The 21,726-nt window shown below is 36.8% G+C and overlaps 1 protein-coding gene across 1 annotated transcript in view; it reads left to right on the top strand.

Annotated features, from left to right (window-relative positions):
• The window catches only part of LOC138707768 (sialate:O-sulfotransferase 1-like), a 90,064-nt gene that overhangs the window by 50,881 nt on the left and 17,457 nt on the right, over positions 1 to 21,726 (top strand). The window contains exons 3-4 of the mRNA XM_069837640.1: positions 5,667 to 5,731; positions 14,491 to 14,721. Coding sequence (XP_069693741.1) covers positions 5,667 to 5,731; positions 14,491 to 14,721 — 296 coding nt within the window. The remainder of the gene's footprint in view (positions 1 to 5,666; positions 5,732 to 14,490; positions 14,722 to 21,726) is intronic.

Raw genomic sequence — 21,726 nt, forward strand, 5'->3', positions numbered from 1 at the left:
CTTCGAAAACTAGGAAACTAGTTATTTAAAATGCAAATGCTCGATTGGGTCTAACTTCCAATACAAAGATACAGATTCAAGTACTGTTTTGCTAGACCTGACAGTGGACATGTCTGGTGATTGTTCAGATATGGGAACATTGTCTGCGGGATGGTCGATATAATAGTAACAAAATGAAAGTCTAATGTACCATTCCCAACTGACAGTCGCAATATGATCCCTCAACGCTACTATAATAGAAGGGTTCAGAGCCATAGTGGGCCAAGCGCCATTTACTAAAACCGTATAAAACAAGGGTTAAAATGAAGTTATTACCATAATTCAATGGAAACATACAGGAAGTAATATAAAGTGTACACATTAAAGCTAAATGATATGCCAATCTTTAATAAACTATGGTGTTCACTTAAATTTAATCCTTGCTTTCTCCGTTTTTAATAAATTACGCTTGGCCCACTATGGCTCTGAACCCTTCAATAATTATTTACGATATGAGTATATATATATATATATATATATATATATATATATATATATATATTAAATATATATATTTTATATGAGTATTAAATAATTCAAATACGCTTGTAATAAATTTCTGAAAATAATATAGTTGGGGAGGGTGTTGTACCTTGAGGATAGTGTGCCTTGGAACACTTGATATTTTCTAGTCAATGCTGCTATCTAGCGACGTATTCAAGAAACATGTTATAGAATGTACATCAGAGGGCAGTGTAAACTGTTTCCCGCACTTTTCTAAGCGTTGCTGTTCATGTGAGACAAGCCGTTAAATTTTACCTCTCTGTTGTAAATAATTTGAGTTTCGTATTTAAGCGTTTTATATATTGTTCGAAAGCTGAATCAGTGAAACTTAACTACCAGTCGATTCTGCATTTCTTGGTGAGTAAAATATACTATATTGTTTAAACATTAGTCACAATCTATGAACGATGAAAGTATTTTATCTTTGCAGTGCATGGTCTTGTACCTTGAAACAGAAGTAGTTGTTGTACCATGGAACACGTTCCAAAGTACAACATATTAACGCTTACTTATTTCTGTTTCAGGTAAAGATGCCTCGTAGTAAATTAGGGGTAAAGAGAAAGCCTGTCGACGCGGAATTAATGAAAAAGGCCGTAGAAGCGGTCACTGCCACACAAGACAAAAGAATTTCTATTAGGGAAGCATGTAAAGTGTACAATGTCAAACTTGCTACATTGTCAAGACACCTGGCTGCTTTTAAACAATCTGAAAACGAGAATTTTACTTATTCAGTAAATTGTGATGTGAAGAGAATATTCAGTGATTCTGAAGAGCATTTTCTTGTTCAGTATGTTAAAAACGTTGCAAAAATGAATTACGGTTTGTCTAAGAAGGGGGTTAGAGAACTTGCATACAAATTCGCAGTTGCAAACGGAAAAGAATATCCTCCAAAGTGGAATGAGGAGAAAATTGCTGGGAAGGAATGGATGCGGTGGTTTATGCGAAGGCATGCAAGTGATTTATCGATAAGAAAGCCGGAGGCAACAAGTTTATCGCGTTCAACAAGCTTTAATAAAGCCAATGTTGATGCATTTTTTTAAAATCTTGAAAGTGTGCATAGTCGCTATGGTCCTATTCCCGCACAAAGGGTTTGGAATGTAGACGAGACAGGTCTATCAACTGTCCAGACTCCTGCTAAGATTGTTGCTTCAAAAGGTGTTAAACAGATTGGAAGTTGCACTTCAGGAGAAAGAGGAAATCTGATAACCATGATAGCAGCAGTTCATGCTATAGGTAACCACATTCCACCCATGCTGATACTCCCAAGGGTATTCTTTAAAGAAAGAATGTTGTTTGGTGCTCCACCTGGAACAATTGGGGCAGCAGTTTCATCAGGATGGTCTAATGATGAAATGTTCCTGAAGTTTATGGAACATTTCATCAAATTTGTGAAATGTTCAAAAGACGAGCGCGTCCTCTTGATTGTAGATAATCATGAGACCCATCTCTCTGTAGAGGCTGTTGAACGAGCTTCTGCAGCTGGTGTTGTAATGGTTACATTTCCACCTCACACGTCCAATAAACTGCAGCCACTCGATCTAACTGTCTATGGTCCTCTGAAGGGTTATTATAACCAAGGAGTGGATGCATGGATAATCAATAATCCAGGAAGAACTTTTGACTTGTATTGTGTGGCTGAAGTCTTAGGAACAGCTTTCCCTCGAGCATTTTCAACTACAAACATAGTTAGTGGCTTCAGGAAATCAGGAATATTCACATTAGATCGTGGAGTATTTTGTGAGGATGATTTTCTTGGTGCATATGTCACGGATCGTGAAATTGGCCTGCAAGCTGCGACTCCCAGTTCCTCTGGACTCAATCTACAACCACAAAACAGTGGAACTTCGATATCAGAGACTCCTGAGGCATCCCAAAATTCAAAAAAGATTGTAACGCCTGAGGAAGTCCAACCTTATCCGAAGGCAATGCCCAGGAAATTGAATACCCGTGGAAGAAGAGCTGGTAGGACACGAATTGCAACAGACACTCCTGAGAAGGAAGAGATAAGGTCATTGAAGGAGAAAAGAGCTTCCAAGACCCGACCTAAGGTTGCAAGAACTAACTTAATCGGTAAGTTGCAAAATGTTGCCAAAAGGAATCGAGTGCCATCTTCCTCTTCGTCTGAAGATGAACCTGTGCCTTTGGTCTCCACTGATGACGAAGACAGCACTGATGAAGTCTGCATTTTTTGCAACCAATAATTTTGCAAAGATACGTGTGGAGAACAGTGGATTCGTTGTTTAAAATGCCTACGATGGTCTCATGAACTTTGTGCAGGCGTTGATAAAGGAGCGTGGAAAACATATGTGTGTGACATTTGTAAATAAATATTTCATTTCATATTAAATAAGGGAAGCCTAAACTGCAAACAATAGTGAAACACGATTTTAATTTTGATTTTTATGTTTAACAATGTGAATTTTTAAGTTCTGATGTTCTTTAACATAATTTTATTTGAAATTCTTAAGTTCATGTTCTGTTTTATTAACTTCTCAAGTTATTCATGTAAATTTATGACTCTCTGTGTCAATTTAGGTTCTTTAACATAACTTTATATCTTATTGTGTTAGCTTCTCAAGATCATTAACGTAAATAATTCTGTCTTCATTTTCTTAGTTTTTTACATTCATTAATAGGCCTACTTAGGAAGTTTATCCATTTAACATTGTTTTCTGATATGCTTATGTGATAATTTAATGTGGATTATTAAATACAACATAAATTTCCGTAGTGTAAGTTTTGCACACACAAAACATCCACTGTTCCAAGGTACATTACCATGTTGTACCTTGGAACACTTGCCACGTTTTCTAAAAAATGGACTCTCCCTTCTTAGAGTATTCAATATAATATAGTCAGGCATATGTATCGATGGCTATACAGTGTTTCTTCAATCAAGACAAATCTGAATGTAAAATCTTGAATACAACGAAATATATGGGCATAAATGTAAAAAGTGTTCCAAGGTACAACATTCTCCCCTTTATATTATATTCTGTTGTTTTGTATTAAGATTGTCGTTGTATTAAGATTATTGTTATTGCATTAAGATTATTACTGCATTTATATTAACTTTGTTTTAAAAATTATATTTACTTTATTTTGACTTTGTTGTTCCTATATATATATATATATAATTGTTATATTTATTAATTAATATCTTAGTTATAAGTGAACATTAGTGTCGTGCATTACAGGCGCTATGTTCGTTCAAATTTGTTGAGCATGATGAAGTTCGGTATTTGCCGATGTTCGCTCTGCAGAAGGAGGCCTGTCGCGTTTGTTATAAAAATATTAGCTGTCCTCCACTTCTCCATCTTCATGTTTCAAACGCTTAAGAATTTTAGCACAGTTCTTGCGATTAGTTATTCATATGAATTAATACGAAGTTTTATAATGTCTTGATTGCCTCACTCGTATTTGAACATTACAGAACTACTAAAGTCTATAGTGTAGAGCGCTTTTGGGTAGTCGATCATCTCGTCCATCTTGTCAACACGCTGAAGGTAATAGCAGTCATATGACTATATATATATATATATATATATATATATATATATATATATATATATATATATATATATATATATATATATATTCGATTTATGCTGAAATTTAGTTGAAGGTTTCAGAGCCATAGTGGGCCAAACGCCATTTATTAAAAACGGAGAAAGCAAGAGTTAAAGTTAAGTGAATGCCATAGTTTAATGAAGATTGACATATAATTTAGTTTTATATGTATAATTTATATTACTTGCTATATGTTTCCATTGAATTATGGCAATAACTTCATTTTAACCCTTGTTTTCTACGGTTTTAGTAAATGGCCTTTGGCCCACTATGGTTCTGAACCCTTCAATTTGTCTCGTATATAGGTATTATGTTGATGTTGTAATTGTGTGAATCCTAGAAAGGATGTCGAGAAGCGCGTTTGAGAAATTTTGAACTGTCAACAATATTTAAAATCCAAATCTCACTTCAGTATAACAATATTCAAAATCGCACCCCTATTACTAATCAAATAGTGGAAGAATAAAAGTGGACAAACAATTTCAGACTGTGGTTTCACACATTTTAAAGAAAGGGAAAATGTTGGCTTGAAGAGTCCAGGTGGTGGACAAAGACTGAACTGGTCGGATTTATCTGGCCACTCTTCGTCTAAAACCATTCCACCATTTGCTATATCCATTATCATTCACAAAAAAGAATATTATTTGCAAAGTTATACTGTCACTGTGAAGTGCTCATACTTCTGATAATAGATGGGAGAGAAAAATGCCTAATTAATTAGGAATATTCATAATGTAGAATTAGCCCAATGAATTCAAGAATAAATCATAGACATATCTCTGTTAAGAACGATAATAACTACCAATACTTTTACTGCGTACATAAGTGTTCCGATCATGTACCGAATTTTAGCCCATTCCTTCGCTTTAGATTTGTGTACATAAAACTATTTCGTCCGCATTGTGACTATGTGGATAACACGTACCTACGCTTCCCGAAAACGTGGTCCGAGTCTCCATTCCAGCCGTGAGCGATGGAAGAAATTTAACTTCGGTCCAGAGACTGGGTGTTTATGCTTTGTTTTTAATTGCCCTGTGATGTCTTAGCGGTCCTTCTCTTTCATGTAGGCTTAGTACAGTACGATTATTTAGTCCTGACAGTCTCCAGCGATGTGCGCTTGAGTCAGGCGAGTCCATTTAGTTACGCCAAGGGGTGTTTGGTTTAGTTATTCGCTTGCCTTCGGGGCGATCGGATGTTATGTGTGCGGTAGAGCGGTATGTTTCTAGTACAATTAAGCTGTACTGCATTCGTTTACCGATCGCTCGCCCTTATCTCTACACCGGAGCTCTTCCCACTACTCCTATTACTTCCCCTCTTTCGCATCGCTGAGCTGTCAGGACTAAATAATCGGTCTGTACATCCCGTGACAAGCGTGGTCCTCATTTGTGAAATGTCTATTGTACGATCAAATGAATCACCCGTAGTGATGTGTAAGTTTTATATGAAGGGGTGGTTAAGCAGAATAATAAGAATAAACTATTTTACTTAATATTTTATATACATAACCGGTTACAATTATAGGGACTGATTATATTCTAATTTTATGTTTTCAGAGTCCCTACCGAAAATAACGTTGTTGTCGTCACAGTCGATCCACAATTGGATTCACACTTACCAGGTATGTTATAGATTTGGTACATTCTAAATTTAAAGTGATAACATAATATATAAACAAATACAAAATCTCTTCAAGTGAACCAGTTGAGCATACAAATGCTATATATCCTATTACATTTTAAGCCGCCCTGGTAGCTAGTTGGCAGAGCGCTGGCTTCCAACCCCGCGGACCCTAGTTCAAATCTGGGTGATGGCGGACTGGTATTAGCGGTCGACAAAATCAAAGTTGTGAGGGTTATTATCAGGTTTCTCCCGTTTTTAGTCATTCCGATTCCACCAAAACTCTCCACAATGCCTCTTCCGTTATCATCGCCTTCTCGAATAATAAGACACCACTTGTGTTTGCTTGACGTCAAATCGATCGTCCGCCATGGTGAAAGTTAATTGCGATTTGTCCAAAGATTGGAAGTTGGCAGTGATGATGGACCCTAGACGACTCATAGATTTGAAAAATATAAAAAACTATCAATATTTTTACTGCGAACATAAGTGTTCCGATCGTGTACCGAGTTTTAGCACATTGCTTCACTTTTTATTTGTGTAGGCCTACATAAAACTATTTGGTCCTCCGTTGTGGCTATGTGGATAACGCGTACGCTTCCTAAAAACGCGGTCTGAGTCTTCATACCCGGCGTGAGCAATGGAAGAAATTTAACTTCGGTTCAGGGACTGGGTTTTTATTCATTGTTTTTAACTGTCCTGTGATGTCTCAGCGGTCCTTCTCTTTCATGTACATCCATGACAAGCGTGGTCCGCATTTGTGAGATGTCTATTGTACGATCAAATGAATCTTCTTTTCCCTAACCCGTAGTGGTGTGTAAGTTTTATGTAAAAGGTGGTTAAGCACTCAGGTTCTTGTGTGACGGATATATGAGAACTCATGCAGCTCATGTAGATCTGTGTGGTACGACAGAACAGTACCAGAGGTATAACAAACGGATCTGATGTTTGGAGAGTAATGTGTAGTGTGTCGGATGGTGGAAACGGCTTAGAAAAATCGATACGTATATCATTCCATCATGGCTGCAGCTCCGCTCTGACGTGATTCGATGCACTCTTGGGTCGATTACCTAGTTCGGTTTTTCCGAGGTTTTTCTCAATTGTAATCCAAATGTCAGGTATTCCCGAGGCGAGTCCTCGGCCTCATCTTACCAAATAACACCTCGCTCTCACCAATTGCATCTACGCTAAATAACTTAGTTGTTGAATAAGCGAATTGAAAATCGCGGTTGCACAAAGAGTTTGATGCTTCATACTTAGCCTGATAAACATCTTTATACGGAATCATAAGACTAAAATTAAGGAAATTATTTTTGAAGTGGAATTATGTCACTTTTAAAGGTTTAACGCCCCTTAAGCTACTGGTCCTACTACTACTACTACTACTACTACTACTACTACTACTACTACTACTACTACTACTACTACTACTATTATTATTATTATTATTATTATTATTATTATTATTATTATCATCATCATTATCAGGGAATGTCAATCCGGGAAAATTCTTGCAAGTCCGTGCTGAGATTTTCTTCCCTCATTGCATACATTTGATGCATAGGCCTACAATGTACAACAATTGTACACAACCTTTTTAGAAATTTTCGCTTAAATATATACAGTAAATTATCCCTTAATGTTAATAATGCAGTTTTCGGCACATAGTGTAGTTTGTATTGTCATAGGGGTAAGAGTTTATAATTGGAAGTTATTTTTATAATAATAATAATAATAATAATAATAATAATAATAATAATAATAACAATAATCACGACAGCCAATAGAGGGCCAAAGGCTACCACCCGACTGCAGGTCTCACATCTACACATTTCCACAGAAGTGAACGATCATCCAACCAGTGCGGGGTAACGTGTTTTTAGCACGATGATCCCCCCAGCTGTTGTAGCTGGCTTTCGAAACCGGCAGTAGTTCGAGGCTTAGCGCTTTAGACCAGTCGTGGGAATCAAACTATATGCTACAGATGAACAACGATCTAGAAAGCGAGATTAACAGCGCCCGCAAAGCCGAAAACCCGCACGACAATGTTGTATTACTTCACGTCCTTGACGTAAAGATTGGTTGTGAGTATTCCGAAACTCGAGTGTGATCACTCTCGAAGTCCCGAAGTCAAGCAGCCTTGAATCCCCATAGTTGTTTATATCTGACTGAACTTTGATCTACTTTGGCAACTGTTATATATGTATAAACAATCAAGTAGCCTATTTGAAACATCATCTCTACCTTTCAGTGTATAATAATCCGTTCCCCAGTCTTTATTTAATTACTAGGCCCTTATTAAAAGGCTAGGAATTTTCTTTTCATATGTTGAAGATCAAGTGTACCATTTCAAGTATAAAGTTATTAATGTTATGTTTTATGTTTCTTAGAAATGCAAATTAATTTGAGATTTTTTTTCTATTTAAATAATCATAGATAATATCATATAATAGAACCAGAACATTTTGATAGGCCTAACTAAGATATTGTTCTGTTTTGTATTTTGTCTCATTTAAATATTTATAATGTTATTTATTTCAATGATCTATGTTATTCAAAATTACGAAATCTTTCCACGCCGATCAAATGCTATTTCGAGAATGATTAGCGAGACTCGAAGCGCACGAGAATGACGAGACGAAACTCGAAAGACAAATGCAACGAAAACAGGGAGCGAGAGCGGCAGTTAGTTTTGTTCATCTCTACAGTGTAAGGGGTATAAGTGCAAATATTTGGATAATTGTTTAACAGAAATGTATATAAAACAACGCCTCATTTACTTTATCCTCATCGCTAATAGTCTTCCCATACATGTGTCACGTATTTTACTGTCTAAAGTTTTATGAATGATCGTACTATGAAACGCCTGTCAGTTTAGACTACACGCACGTCTTTCGATCACACTTCAGTATAAACATTCTGCATCTGTCAATTAAGGGTTGTTAACCTTGCAGGAAACTCAGTTGTCAACATTTTACATAATGTAAAGAGTCCCTAATGTTGAATTAGCTAATATTAATTTAATCGGAGTAGCAAAATAATCTGCAAACATGGCAAGGGAGCTATGTCGTCAAAGATTTCTGAACAGTCGAATAGACGAATTTTCGTTGCTGTGCACCAAAGACACCGGGATACAGGATCTCTTTACCCTGCAAGTATTAATGAATCTAAAAACATGGTATTTTTCATGTATCAAATTAAGTTTGAAGATTGAGAAATTTTTGGCATAATGTGGTTCAGTGTATTATCCTCGGTTCTAAAAATATTTGCAATATACCCTTACACTCTGTAGAGTAATGCTTAATTTTTTTCCCATCCTCCCGTTCCAACTATATGTAAGGTCCCCAAAAAGATCAGAAAAAATACGGCACGCTCAGTACTAATTTAAAATTGAGCTTTTATGTATATTTTCCATCGCGCTTATCCATGTCCTTCAGAAATGAATACAAGAAAATTAAATCAAATTAAATACTATTATTGAAAATTAATTACATAAAATTACAGAATGAGTTCACCTGAGAATATCTATATATATATATATAATTTGAACTGGTAATGGAAATTACGGGAAAACGGCTGAACGGATTTTAATAAATGACCCTTCATTTTGAAGCTTGGGACCCAAAGTTTTTCAGAAAAATAGTAGTTTTCAGTGAAATGTTAATTTTTCAACATAATTTTCCTATTTTATAAAATCCATCTGTCGTCACTAATTGCATTTCAGAATAAAACAAAACACATACTAAAGTAAACAATATTACACGAAGGCCATGATCTGCAAGAATGCTAACATATTTAGAGCACAAATTAAATTGGTTATTAAAAACTTCAAGACTTACTAAAAATAATTTACAGGTCTGATTTTGTGGTGTGTAATTTTCTGAGTACAGCTGTGTATTGGATATTAAAAATTGCAAAACTTGAAGTAGTTTGATGACATTATTACCATTAGAAATGAAATATTATTATAGTTAATGCGATGCTGTGACTATTTTTTATTAATTATACATATTAATGCTATATTGATGATATGAAAGTGAAATGTTTTGGGGTTATATAAGTAGATTTAGAGAATATCGTAAATTAGATCTTCATTTCTATAATTTGCTGAGTGGCGGCTATATATGATATATAGTATATGTTACTGAAAACTGTAAAACTTACGTAAGATAATAATATTGTTATTAAAAATCAAATATTTTTATAGTTATTAATCAAGTGGGGTTGGGTCTTTTTCGTATGTTTAATGGTGGTGTGGTGTAGATATTTATATGCGTAATTCTCTTCAGTATTGGCTCGAGAGAGCTCAAAAATTAGAGTTCCTAAGGAAAGACCAAATACGAGGCCTACAAGATTTTGTAGTCTCCCGATCATTTCAGCAAGATCTCTTAGCAGGATAAAATGATTTTACCCTCTACATTTCAAGGTAGTTTACGAAACATGCAGCGGCTATATCAAGATGCTATGTCTATTGTTCGAAAGCATAGCAAACCTGATTTTTTTTTAAATTTTCACCTACAATCCGCAATGACCTGAAATAGCTATTGCTTTACTCTCACATGAAAAACCGACTGATCGTCCTGACATTGTTACTTGCGTTTTCGCGTTCAAACTAAAAAAAAAAAAACTCAAGGTGTATAGGCTCAAGAAAAAGTATTTGGCATAAAAAAAACATTCAGAGGGAGTATGTTTCATTATTATGGAAGCAAATAACTTTCAGAATGTCTGGTATTCTTCATTGAAAATAAATCTGAAAAATGTTTATTTGAACGTCTAATGAACTTAGTTTGCAGCATTTGCTGCACAAGCCACTAGTTCTGTTATAAATCAGAGTCATTCATAAAAAAAACTTTTCTGAAGAATGATTTTCTTGTAACAATTGTTTGTTGTCAAACATTAAGTCATGAAATGCAACACAATCTCACTGAAAAGTGATTTCACAATAAGCACTGGTTTACTGTCTTTATATGTAACTTGTTTTTCTCATCAGTCCACAGTGAGTTTATGCGAGAGAAGAATCTTTTAACATTTGCATTTGTAACATTGATAGGTCTACATATAATGAACTATCACTTTTTTAAAATTTGGAATATTTTCATCAACATTTTTTAACGAATCCTTCCAGATTTCATCTAAATGTTTTAATTTAAGAATTTCCTTCCATTTACTGCCGTATCATATTTGGACTTCAGAACATTTTTCACTTAGCCCTATCATGATCTCATAAAACAAGTAAAATTCAAGAATGTTTTATCTGGTAGCATATATCAGGATATTGTATATATTTAGTGTCACCACCAATGTTGCCAATGTAGCGAATTCCAGTAAATATCGGTATGAGCTATGCTGACTTTGCACTTTAACTTAGGGATACGACAGTTCCACTGATTGATAGAGGATTAAATAAAGCTTACAAAACTGCCTGTAACTCAAAATTAAATTTTTGGAAGTTACGACAGTATTATTCTAGCGGTGCGACATGCCATTTTATGTAGGGTTGTCAGGTCTTACTTTTTTTCTGTAAGCTTTACGTTTTCTCTTTTCATTTTACATATTACGTTTTCCTTTTCCCCGTAAGACGATTTCTTGCGTTTTTATCACATACCTAATATATCAGGGTTTAATTTTGTTTTTCGCCGGAAATTGTAGTTACATTTATTTCACATAGATCGCTTTGTCTTATTTTAAGTGCTTTCGACTTATTTCTGTGGGAGAGCAGCTTGATATGGCCACCGAAGCTCTAGAAAAAAGTCAATTGAGTGTGTTTGAGTCCTTTAAATGCATGATATCCTTAAAGAACAAAATTGAGCAAAAAATCAATATGATAACTATTTTAGAAATGCTACTAGGCAACTTTTGAAATCTCTGCCTCAACCAAACGATTTTATACTAATGTTTTGTGTTACCTTGAAAAACGTTGTAACTTCACAGAAAATAATCCATATTCGAAGTTAAGTAGAGTGAAGAAATGGAATATTCTACCTTTGAAAAGGCTGTTGATGTGTTGAACTTGCAAGAAGCTGTGAACCGTGATGAACTGTAGGAGAAATTTTGTGATAGTAGGAGTGTTTTATTAGAGTGTATTGATTAATTATCAAAATAGTAATATTGAAAAGTGGCTATATATATTTTTTACAAAGTTTCAAAGAAAAGTGTTGCTAATATAAATAGAATAATAGGATTTTTACTAAGAATTCCAGGTTCAAATGCGTATGTAGAAAGAGTTTTTTTTTTTCAATTATGAAGATTAAATGGATAGATGTTAGGAGTAAGTGCCAACCAAAACTAATAAAAGCAGAACTTATTTTCACAAAATTTTTCTTTAACCCTAGCAATCCAAGGTATTTTGAATAATATGTAGTACCAACGGTGGGGGTATTTTATGATCACTAATTTCGAACATTTTTTTTAACATTTGTAATCAGCAAATAGTATGTATTATAATAAAGGAGAAAAATTGAAATGTCATTGTATATTTTCGAACAAATACTTTAACATGACAATCTGTAAAATGTTACGCATCACTTTTTTCACACCTATCCTCAAATATAGAACAGACCACACTTTTACTATAAAAATGTTTAATTTTGGACAATTTCTTAATATTTGTAATCGCCAAATAGTATGTAGGCCTATTATAATAAAACAGAAAAATTGAAATATCTTTGTATATTTTCGAAAATTTTCTTGAACAAGAGGTGGATATTTTTTGTTCACCTTGAAATATTTTTGTATTTTAGTAAAACTATCAGTGAAAACGATTAAACAATAACACAATAAGGTAGAAGGATTCATAACTGACAATAAATACTAGTTTCATATTTTAAATATATCAATTACAAATTTAAAATATAAATTTTGGAGAAGGTGGGCACAAAGTACCCCTCCGTTGGTATTGTTAGGGTTATCATGTAAGGAGTTCTACCAATTTGCCAATCAGGATGTTAAATTCTTGAGAGCTGCCAAATCAGAAGAGAAATATGAGAAACGGTAATTGTCTTGTAAGTACTAGTAATTAAAAAAATCAATGTTCCATTCATTTTTACCTAATAATAAAGTATTGTGAATTATTAGAATATAGTATTGATTCATCTTACTCTACTTTGCATATGCAAACAATGTGCATTTGGCAACAAGTGACACCATTAATCAGTGACAGATTCTAATTCTTTTTTGTTAGGAGATGTCGTGGAAAACCTTCCTTTATTTCTGACAAAAACCTGACAACTCTACTCTTTATGACATACCGCGGATAAGTTATTTTTTTCTCTCTCTGTGAGGCCTGGAGGGGAACATCCCTGTACACCGCGACCTGAGGTCTATTGTGCGTTCCTGGGATGAGTTGCAAGTCCACCGAATGCACCCACGCCGAACTGACCTAACCGTTAACACCCTAACGACCAGTCCCGCCATCCCTCCAAGTCTGTATACCATTCCACCCCAACAGCCCCCCCCCACATTCCCCCCCTCAAACGGTCTGAGGTGTAAACCACCCCTCCTGTCTCCTCAACAGTCTGAGGTGTAGAACCCCTCTCCCGTCGGGAGGGGAGTGGATTCCGCTGCTGGGTCACCAGCTACCACGCTTGACAGCGGATAAGTTATAATGCGGAATTAAAGTATGCTCCTTCCAGTCTCATTATATCTGTCTTTTATTGCAATTTATAAAATTTCTAAGCTGAAAATAGATTATTGATAAATGATTATGCTTACTTTCTTGTGCTAAATGAACCTGCTTTAAAAGTCTCACTATTATATTACCTTAGTAGATATTAATGAAATAAAGATTTTAAATAATTAAACCGGCCGTAATGATGAGTATAGCAGGTTTTCGATAATTAATTCGGACATGGATAAATTCTGTGGTGTTTGGGTAAAGGGAGATAAGTCATAAAAATGAGTTCGGAGATAAATGAAAATTAAACTTAGAATCCTTATTGCAAATAATTTTCTACACAAATAAAACACATCAACTGCTTGTATTCTTTGATTTTTGCACACCCACTTGTATAATTTAACTTCTGTGTTCATTTGGGGAACAAAATTCCACCTGGACAAAAAAATGACTTATACCCCTTTACCCAAACACCACAGAATTATAACGCAACGTAATTTATTAAATTTTCTGTTATTGCTTTTGAATCTTCTGTGCATTAATTACATATGTTGTAATTGTCAAGCAGATAGGTGTCACTTTTGTCGAGGTGCATTGACAAATAGTATATAACTCATAGCAGAACATTTTCGCCGCGTAATTACACTTATTCCTTCGTCACTATCAACAATCAAATGACAAGGACTATAATAGTCCATCACCTGCAAAACATCAATTCTGTTGTAAGTGTGCAATATGGTGGGTGTGACTGCAAACTTGTGATTCTTCAGAGTTATTGGTAGAGCAGCTGGCTACGGACTGGAAGGTCCGGGGTTCGATCCCATGTGGTGACAGGATTTTTTCTTATTGCCAAACTTTCAGAACGGCCCCGAGGTTCACTCAGCCTCCTATAAAATTGAGTACCGGGTCCTTCCCGGGGGTAAAAGGTGGTCAGAGCGTGGTGCCGACTACACCACCTCATTCTAGTGCCGAGGTCATGGAAAGCATGGGGCTCTACCTCCATGCCCCCCAAGTGCCTTCATGGCATGTTACGAGGATACCTTTACCTTTTACCTTTTTTATAGCAACACTACTAGAGTTGCACATTGCGACGATTTCCATTTCCATCCGCTTTTTCGTGAAGTTCATATAGCTTGTGATCCGCACAGGGATTTCTACGGGTATAGAAGTCGATAGAAGCAGAAAGACTTTCGCCCCATGGCCTTACTCCGAGGAATGTGGTCGATATCGCATCCACTTCGCCAGACAGAAGTCATTGCCTATGACTTCTCTCGTCTCCTTTCCTGGCAGCGGCAATACTTGGGTGCGCTATCTTCTGGAGACAGCTTCCGGCGTGTTTACTGGCAGCATCTACATCGATCGAAGAATTATAAGCAAAGGTAAGCTGTTATGTCGAGGACATATGTAAGATTGTAACCATTGCTGCGATATATATATATATATATATATATATATATATATATATATATATATATATATATATAAGCTAGAGTTATTCATAACTTTTGCAATACTAGAGATCGTTTATTATTATTATTATTATTATTATTATTATTATTATTATTATTATTATTATTATTATTATTATTAAGTTATGTAGTTTGGTTAATTCGACAGTAGATCATTCGGATGAATGTTTATTCCGCTTGAAATTATTCTCTAAACCAACGTAAAAATTGCACATTTAATTAGAATTTTCGAAGCCTATGTTTGGATTTGAAGGACTTAATTGATTTCAACGAAGATAATGTTCAATCTGGAACTATAGAGGAAGTCCGAAAGCGTTTCGTGGAAACTTGGTTATTAGTTGAGACCGGAATCTTATCCACTACTCTTTGAAGTTAAGTGAGTATGGAGTTTGTGCAATGAGCCAAATGAATTGACGAAGAGTAGTGGCGCATGGTGCTGTACGATTGAAACAGACTATTCCCGCATCAAGGACGAGGCTGTGCTGTATATTGCAAAAGAACAAATATAGCCTTTGCTGTAAACTTTTAACTTAAAATGTTACTGTTCCATAGGCATGAATCTCAATGAAATATTCAAGCCTATATTACAACAATATTTGATGTAAAATTTTAACTTAAAATGTTACTGTATCAGAGGCACTACTCATGACAGGTTTAAGCCTATATTACAATAATCTTTGATGTAAATATTTAACTTAAAATGTTACTGTTCATAGGTACTGTTCTTAATGCAATGTTTAAGCCCATATTAAGATAATATTTGTTGTAAATTTTAACTTAAAATGTTACTGTTTTACAGGTATTACTCTTAATGAAATATTTAAGCCTATATTACAAACTTTGATGTAAAATTTTAACTTAAAATGTTTCTGTATCAAAGGAACTACTCTCAGGTAACATGTTTAAACCTGTATTACAATAATCTTTTATGTAAAATTTTAACTTAAAATGTTACTGTTTCACAGGCACTACTTTTAATGAAACGTTTAAGCCTATATTACAACAAACTTTGACCCAAAATTTGACTTCAATTGTCACTGTATCAGAGACACTACTCTTAGTATGTTTAAGCCTAAATTACATTAATCTCTGATGTAAAAATTTAATTTAAAATGTTATTTCTTCATAGGTACTGCTCAATGCAATGTTTTAGGCCATATTACGAAAATCTGTGCTGTAAAATTTTCACTTAAGACACTGGTACAACTGTAACACAGGTACTGCCCTGAATGAAATGTTTAAACCTATATTAAAATAATCTTTCCTGTAAAATTTAACTTCGTAAACATTGCTAAACTGAAGTACATACTGTACTTGTTTAGGAGTAGGGAATCTTGTTGAGTTATCCTGTAGTGCGCGTTACTTGTGTTTGTGAGCAGGATGTCTACTGAAGGACACGTGACGTATTTTATACCCATGCACACTTTTACTAATTCCAATGTCGTGGATTTAAAAAACGGTCTTTAGTTATTAGTCACTTCAAGAATTCAAATTCTGTTCTTAAATGTCAAAGTGATTGACAAATAGTGGAACAGAAATGATACCGGTGATTTTGTGTATTCTTATCCTCTTCATTCTATCTGACACCTTGGGCGCATTACCCGTTTACTTACTGATAATAGGGTCCACCATTTTGGCTGAGGGATTAGCTAGCCTAACTCCGAACCCAGCGGTCCCGGGTTGATTCCCGGCCAGGACGAGTTGCCTGGGTGAGGTTTTTCCCTCACTCCTATGGATGAATATCAGGTAACTTTATCAGGCGATTGGAACTCCACTCATCTTCGCCACTTCCTTTCCTCTCCCATCATCCTTTCCTCATCATCCCGTTTCTGGTTTTTCAGAAGCTGCTGGCTCTCTCGACCGGCCTCCGAGGAATGTAGTTAAGCGACGTTGGATGACTTCTGCAACGAGCACCCGAGGCGGACCTACTCGGGGGAGGAGTTTCGCCTCGGACCGACAGGGGAGCCTTGGGGGAAGCTGCCGAAGCAGGAATGGTATATGGATTTCGTCGGTTGTAGGGACCGGTCGTTAAGGGAGTCATGTGGTTAAGGATGGTGCGCGTAGGGGAACTGTGCCACGCAACTCATTCCATATCGAGGGTTAGCACAATAGATCTCAAAAGGTCGCCATCCGTGTCCCCTCAGTTAAATTCCATTCCATACTGATAATAGGTCTGCCGAACAGATACGTCAGTAAAAGAGGTATTACTATAATAATACTGACTGAGAGACTGGTAAGCGTAGCTATTGTACTTACTTAAGAGGTTTTAATGTTATCGGATATTATCAGCTGAGAAAGAATTGTACCATTGAAGGACATTTACTAATCAAGGAGAAAGTTAAAAATGGTGCATCTAAAGCAAGCATATTTCATAAATATAGTACGCCCAATAAAATCATATCAGACTGACGGGGTTGCCTCGAGCTTGAAGTCCTACTGTGCAAGAGTGTTTTTATGAGTTGACTGTACGTATCTTGTGTATCACGCAGCAGTAAACAAGTATATTCCGGGCTAGAATAGGGGCTAAACTTTCGGACTTTAGTTATTACGCTGATGTAAAGCATCTGCCCCTATCTCTGCGTTGCAACGAAATTATTCCTTTACTGCTCATTCATTTACTCTTCTGCTGCGAATCTACTGATAGCATACCGGCTATATAGGGGAGAGTCGGGTAGTATCGGACATCGGGTAATATGGGACAGTGAGTTTCTTTCATCTACCACACGATGATAGTACCCGATTGACATGGTTACGTTTCTGTGATGTCGCATAGAGAAACGTAACCATGTCATTCAGGTACTACCATATGGTGGTAGATGAAAGAAACGCACTGTCCGATACTACCCGATATCCGATACTACCCGACTCTCCCCTATCCAGCAACTCTGGTTATATTTTCGACAGAAATTCGAGATTTGTCTTGTATTCATTGCGGCTGAGGTTGTTTGCCTTCTTTTGTGTTAGTCTCATGGTATCTCAACTGATGGTCTTCAGATATTACTATAGTGATTTGATAAATTAGGAAGAAATAGCAGGAAATAGTTGACATTTGTTTTTCTCCCTTTTCTCTCAGGAATTGTATATCCCTAACATACGTTATCATATGCATAACTTTCGACTTTTCTACTTCACAGACCGACATGCGGTATGACTAACATTACGTGTGGTCAATATAATTACAATTCAACCCCATGCGGTGGCTGAGTGGTCAGACCAGTGGTCACCGCAGGCAGTCTGGATCCGAGTTCCGGTCAGGCCTGGGATTTTCATTTAAAAATCCATAGTAATACTTGTGGCGGGCAAGGTCGCAGTTGAGTTTTTGTCGGGTTTCTCCCGTTTCCCTCTATTAGGCTTTTACGTCATTCCGTCAACATTTCTCCATTCCGTTATCATTCCATAGCATTTCTCGAACGTCAGCTGACAACCACACGGATGGGGCTGGGCTAGGGACGAGTGGGATTGCCCGCTCGAAACCTTGGTACGCAACGCACTTTAGTGTAGTCAGCCGGTGTGGGTTTGGTAATGCGCCTAACTTGAGGGTTAGCGCAATAGATCTTGAAATGTCACAGTGCTGGGTCATAGTGCCCCCTCCTGAAATTAAATTCAATTCATTAACTACAGTTGTGGCCACCGGCGAAGCTTAGGCGGTAGCGTGTTTTAAAATCAATATTTCATCCAATGTTTCGGGGAAGTTTGTGAATTTTACATCGAGTAATTAGATAATCATATTTAAGCGATGGATGACGTTATTATTTGATTAAAATTACCTGTAGAACGTGATCTCACAGGCTGTACTTTACATGGCAGATCAGAGTTACGTGCATCATGAACAGCATGCAACTTGCTGAAATCGATGTGAACTCACGGGGGAAGGTTGCTGCGTCAGCGCCCGTGGTAATTTTGTGAGTGTGAAAGGTCACAAAATCAATTAAAGCATAGCACATATGAAGAAAACTTCAACTTATTTTAAATTATATTTTTCTTTTTCCGCAGCTGCGCTTGGGCGTGGGTTCGAATCGCAGTTACGTAATTGGGATATTTTCGAGCTTTTCTCCAACTTTAACTTATATTTCAGATAGTGCAATGGCAAATCCTCGGGCTCACCCCGACAAATAAAATTTTGCTACCACCATTTTCACCGACGTAAGATATCCACACAGTTGATAAAAGAGTTAATTAAAGAAGGGATTTAAAAATATAATTTTCACTGTCAGTGAATATTATTCTAACACCCATCTAGAAATTTGGTATTTTAATACCAAGACCCAGGTCAACAGCACAATATATGATCCAGCAAGTTTCCACGAGGCATTTCTGATTTTCTTTTTAAATATTCCACATCTTCTTCACAATCACCTCACCTTGTCGCCCTCGTGGTTGTGCTGTTACCATGCTATCATTTGAAGGGTTCAGAACCATAATGGGCCAAGCGCCATTTACTAAAACCGTAGAAAACAAGGGTTAAAATGAAGTTATTACCATAATTCATTGGAAACATATAGCAAGTAATATAAAGTAATAATAATAATAATAATAATAATAATAATAATAATAATAATAATAATCCGTGGCGCTACAGCCTACGAGGAGCCAAGACCGACCAGCCGGCTGCTGGCCTCACGGCCACATGCCGAAGCAGAGGTGGACGGGAGGTATCCTGTGGTTAGCACGATGAGCCCCCCAGCCGTTATAGCTGGTTTGCGTAGTCGGATTTCGCTACCTATCGTAGCTCCCCAAGTGCATCACGATGGTGGATGGGCACCGGTCCCATACACTGGCCGAAATTTCATGAGAAAATTTCTTCCTCCATGAGGACTCGAACCAGCGCGCATTCCGTAACGCGAGTCCCAGGTATGATGCCTTAGACCACGACGCCACGCCGCGGGAAGTAATATAAAGTATACACATTAAAACTAAATGATATGTCAATCTTCATTAAACTATGGCATTCACTTAACTTTAATCCTTGCTTTCTCCGTTTTTAATAAATGGCGCTTGGCCCACTATGGCTCTGAACCCTTCATCTACGTGTTATAAATGGATATACCTTCAGTCTTTCACGCAGGTGGTCTAGATTCGAGTCGTAGTCAGGCCTGCGATCTTTCATCGAAAATAAATCCATAGTAGGCCTAACATTTGCGGTGAACAGGGTCGCAGTTGGGTCTTTTCTCAGAGTCTTCCCATTGCCCCACGTTCGGCATCAATCCGACTCCCATTCCATTTTCATCCCACAGCATTCTCCAAACGTCGGCTAGAGACGCAAATAAAGAGTTTGTCTAGGGACGAGTGGGTTTGCCTCCTCAAAACCTGGTTACTGCGCTGGTTACTCAGCGAACCTTAGTACACTGCTCCGCCGAATTAATAGAATACTTTTGAATCTAAAGAAAGCAGAAAACAATACAACATGATTGTTGTGACGAGAATCCAAGAACTGTTAGGCCTTATGTCACAAAACGTTCACGTCTCTGTATTTTTGACAAAGTAATATTATTCTATGCCTAGAAAACGGCGCAAATGTGAAGGATATTGCTACAGAGTTTAAGTTTAAGGTATTTATTTATTTATTTATTTATTTATTTATTTATTTTATATATAGATATAGGCCTATTCTATGAAATAAAATTAATTTGTATTAGCATTGTATCAGATTCACGTTTTCTAATGAATTAACAACTCTGAAATACCCATTCCCGTATGAACGATATTTTTCTGTCCATAATATTTCTCGACTTTCATGCTCTACCAAGACCATTCTATATAAATATGATGCTTGCCGATTGCAGGGGACTTACTCCGTGTATTATATCTAACATAAGTAGGTGAAAACTGACTTTCTCCTATATCGACGGAGCAGTGTATAGCCAGTTGGTATGGGTTGGGAATGCGCTAGCTGGACGGTAAGCACAATAAAATGTAAATTTAAAATTATGTTTTATTTAACGAAGCTCGCAACTGACGATGTTATACTGTATCAGCGTCGCCGGTGTGCCGGAAGTTTGTCCCGCAGGAGTAATTTTACATGCCAATAAATCTACTGACATGAGCCTGTCGCATTTAAGCACACTTGTAAATGTCATCGACCTAGGCCGGGATCGAACCCGCAACCTCGGGCACAGAAGGCCAGCACTGTACCGACTGCGCCACCTAGGCCGACGTAAGCACAATAGATATTATATTAGGTCGGAGTACTGAATCGCAGGCGGTTCGGGTTCGAGTCCTGGACAGATCTGAGAATTTTCATTGAAAAATCCATAGTGACACTTGTGGCGAACAAGGCCGCAGTTGGGTTTTTACTTGGGATTCTCCCGTTTTTCCCCATATTAGACATCTACATCATTCCGTCACCATTTCTCCATTTCGTCATCATTCCATAACATTCCCCTATCGCCGGCTAGCGACACGCGGAGGGGGCTGACCTAGGGACGGGAAGGGTTGCCTGCTCGAAACTTAGGTACCTACGCAGCGAACCTTAGTGTAGTGTAGTCAGCCAGTTTGGGTTTGGAAATGCGTCTAGCTTGAGAGTTAGCGCAATAGGTCATAACAATGCAATGCTGCGCCATAGTGCCCCCCAACAGTAAATTGTATTCCATGCCAAACTTCTGCTTTGTAGAGCGTGCTGTATACGTCAAGTACGAGGCATGGCATCTTCTATTAAACGAAATCGTAATGTGTTAACGATAGATAAAAATTAGACATTTTAAACCGACTAGCATAAGGGGAAATAGAATATTCTCTGCAAAAATGTAAAACAGGATATTCACCTATCTCTGATATAAAACGAAATCGAGAAAGTATTTTATAATTAACGACAACGTAAATGCTGTCCAACTCAACTTTCTCTACTCAAGATAGACTAATTAGAGATTTCGACGCTAGAAAACGAAGGTCTACATTCAACAACGAAAAATCAGCGAT

This window comes from Periplaneta americana, chromosome 10, assembly GCF_040183065.1.
Source record: "Periplaneta americana isolate PAMFEO1 chromosome 10, P.americana_PAMFEO1_priV1, whole genome shotgun sequence".
Taxonomy (NCBI): domain Eukaryota; kingdom Metazoa; phylum Arthropoda; class Insecta; order Blattodea; family Blattidae; genus Periplaneta; species Periplaneta americana.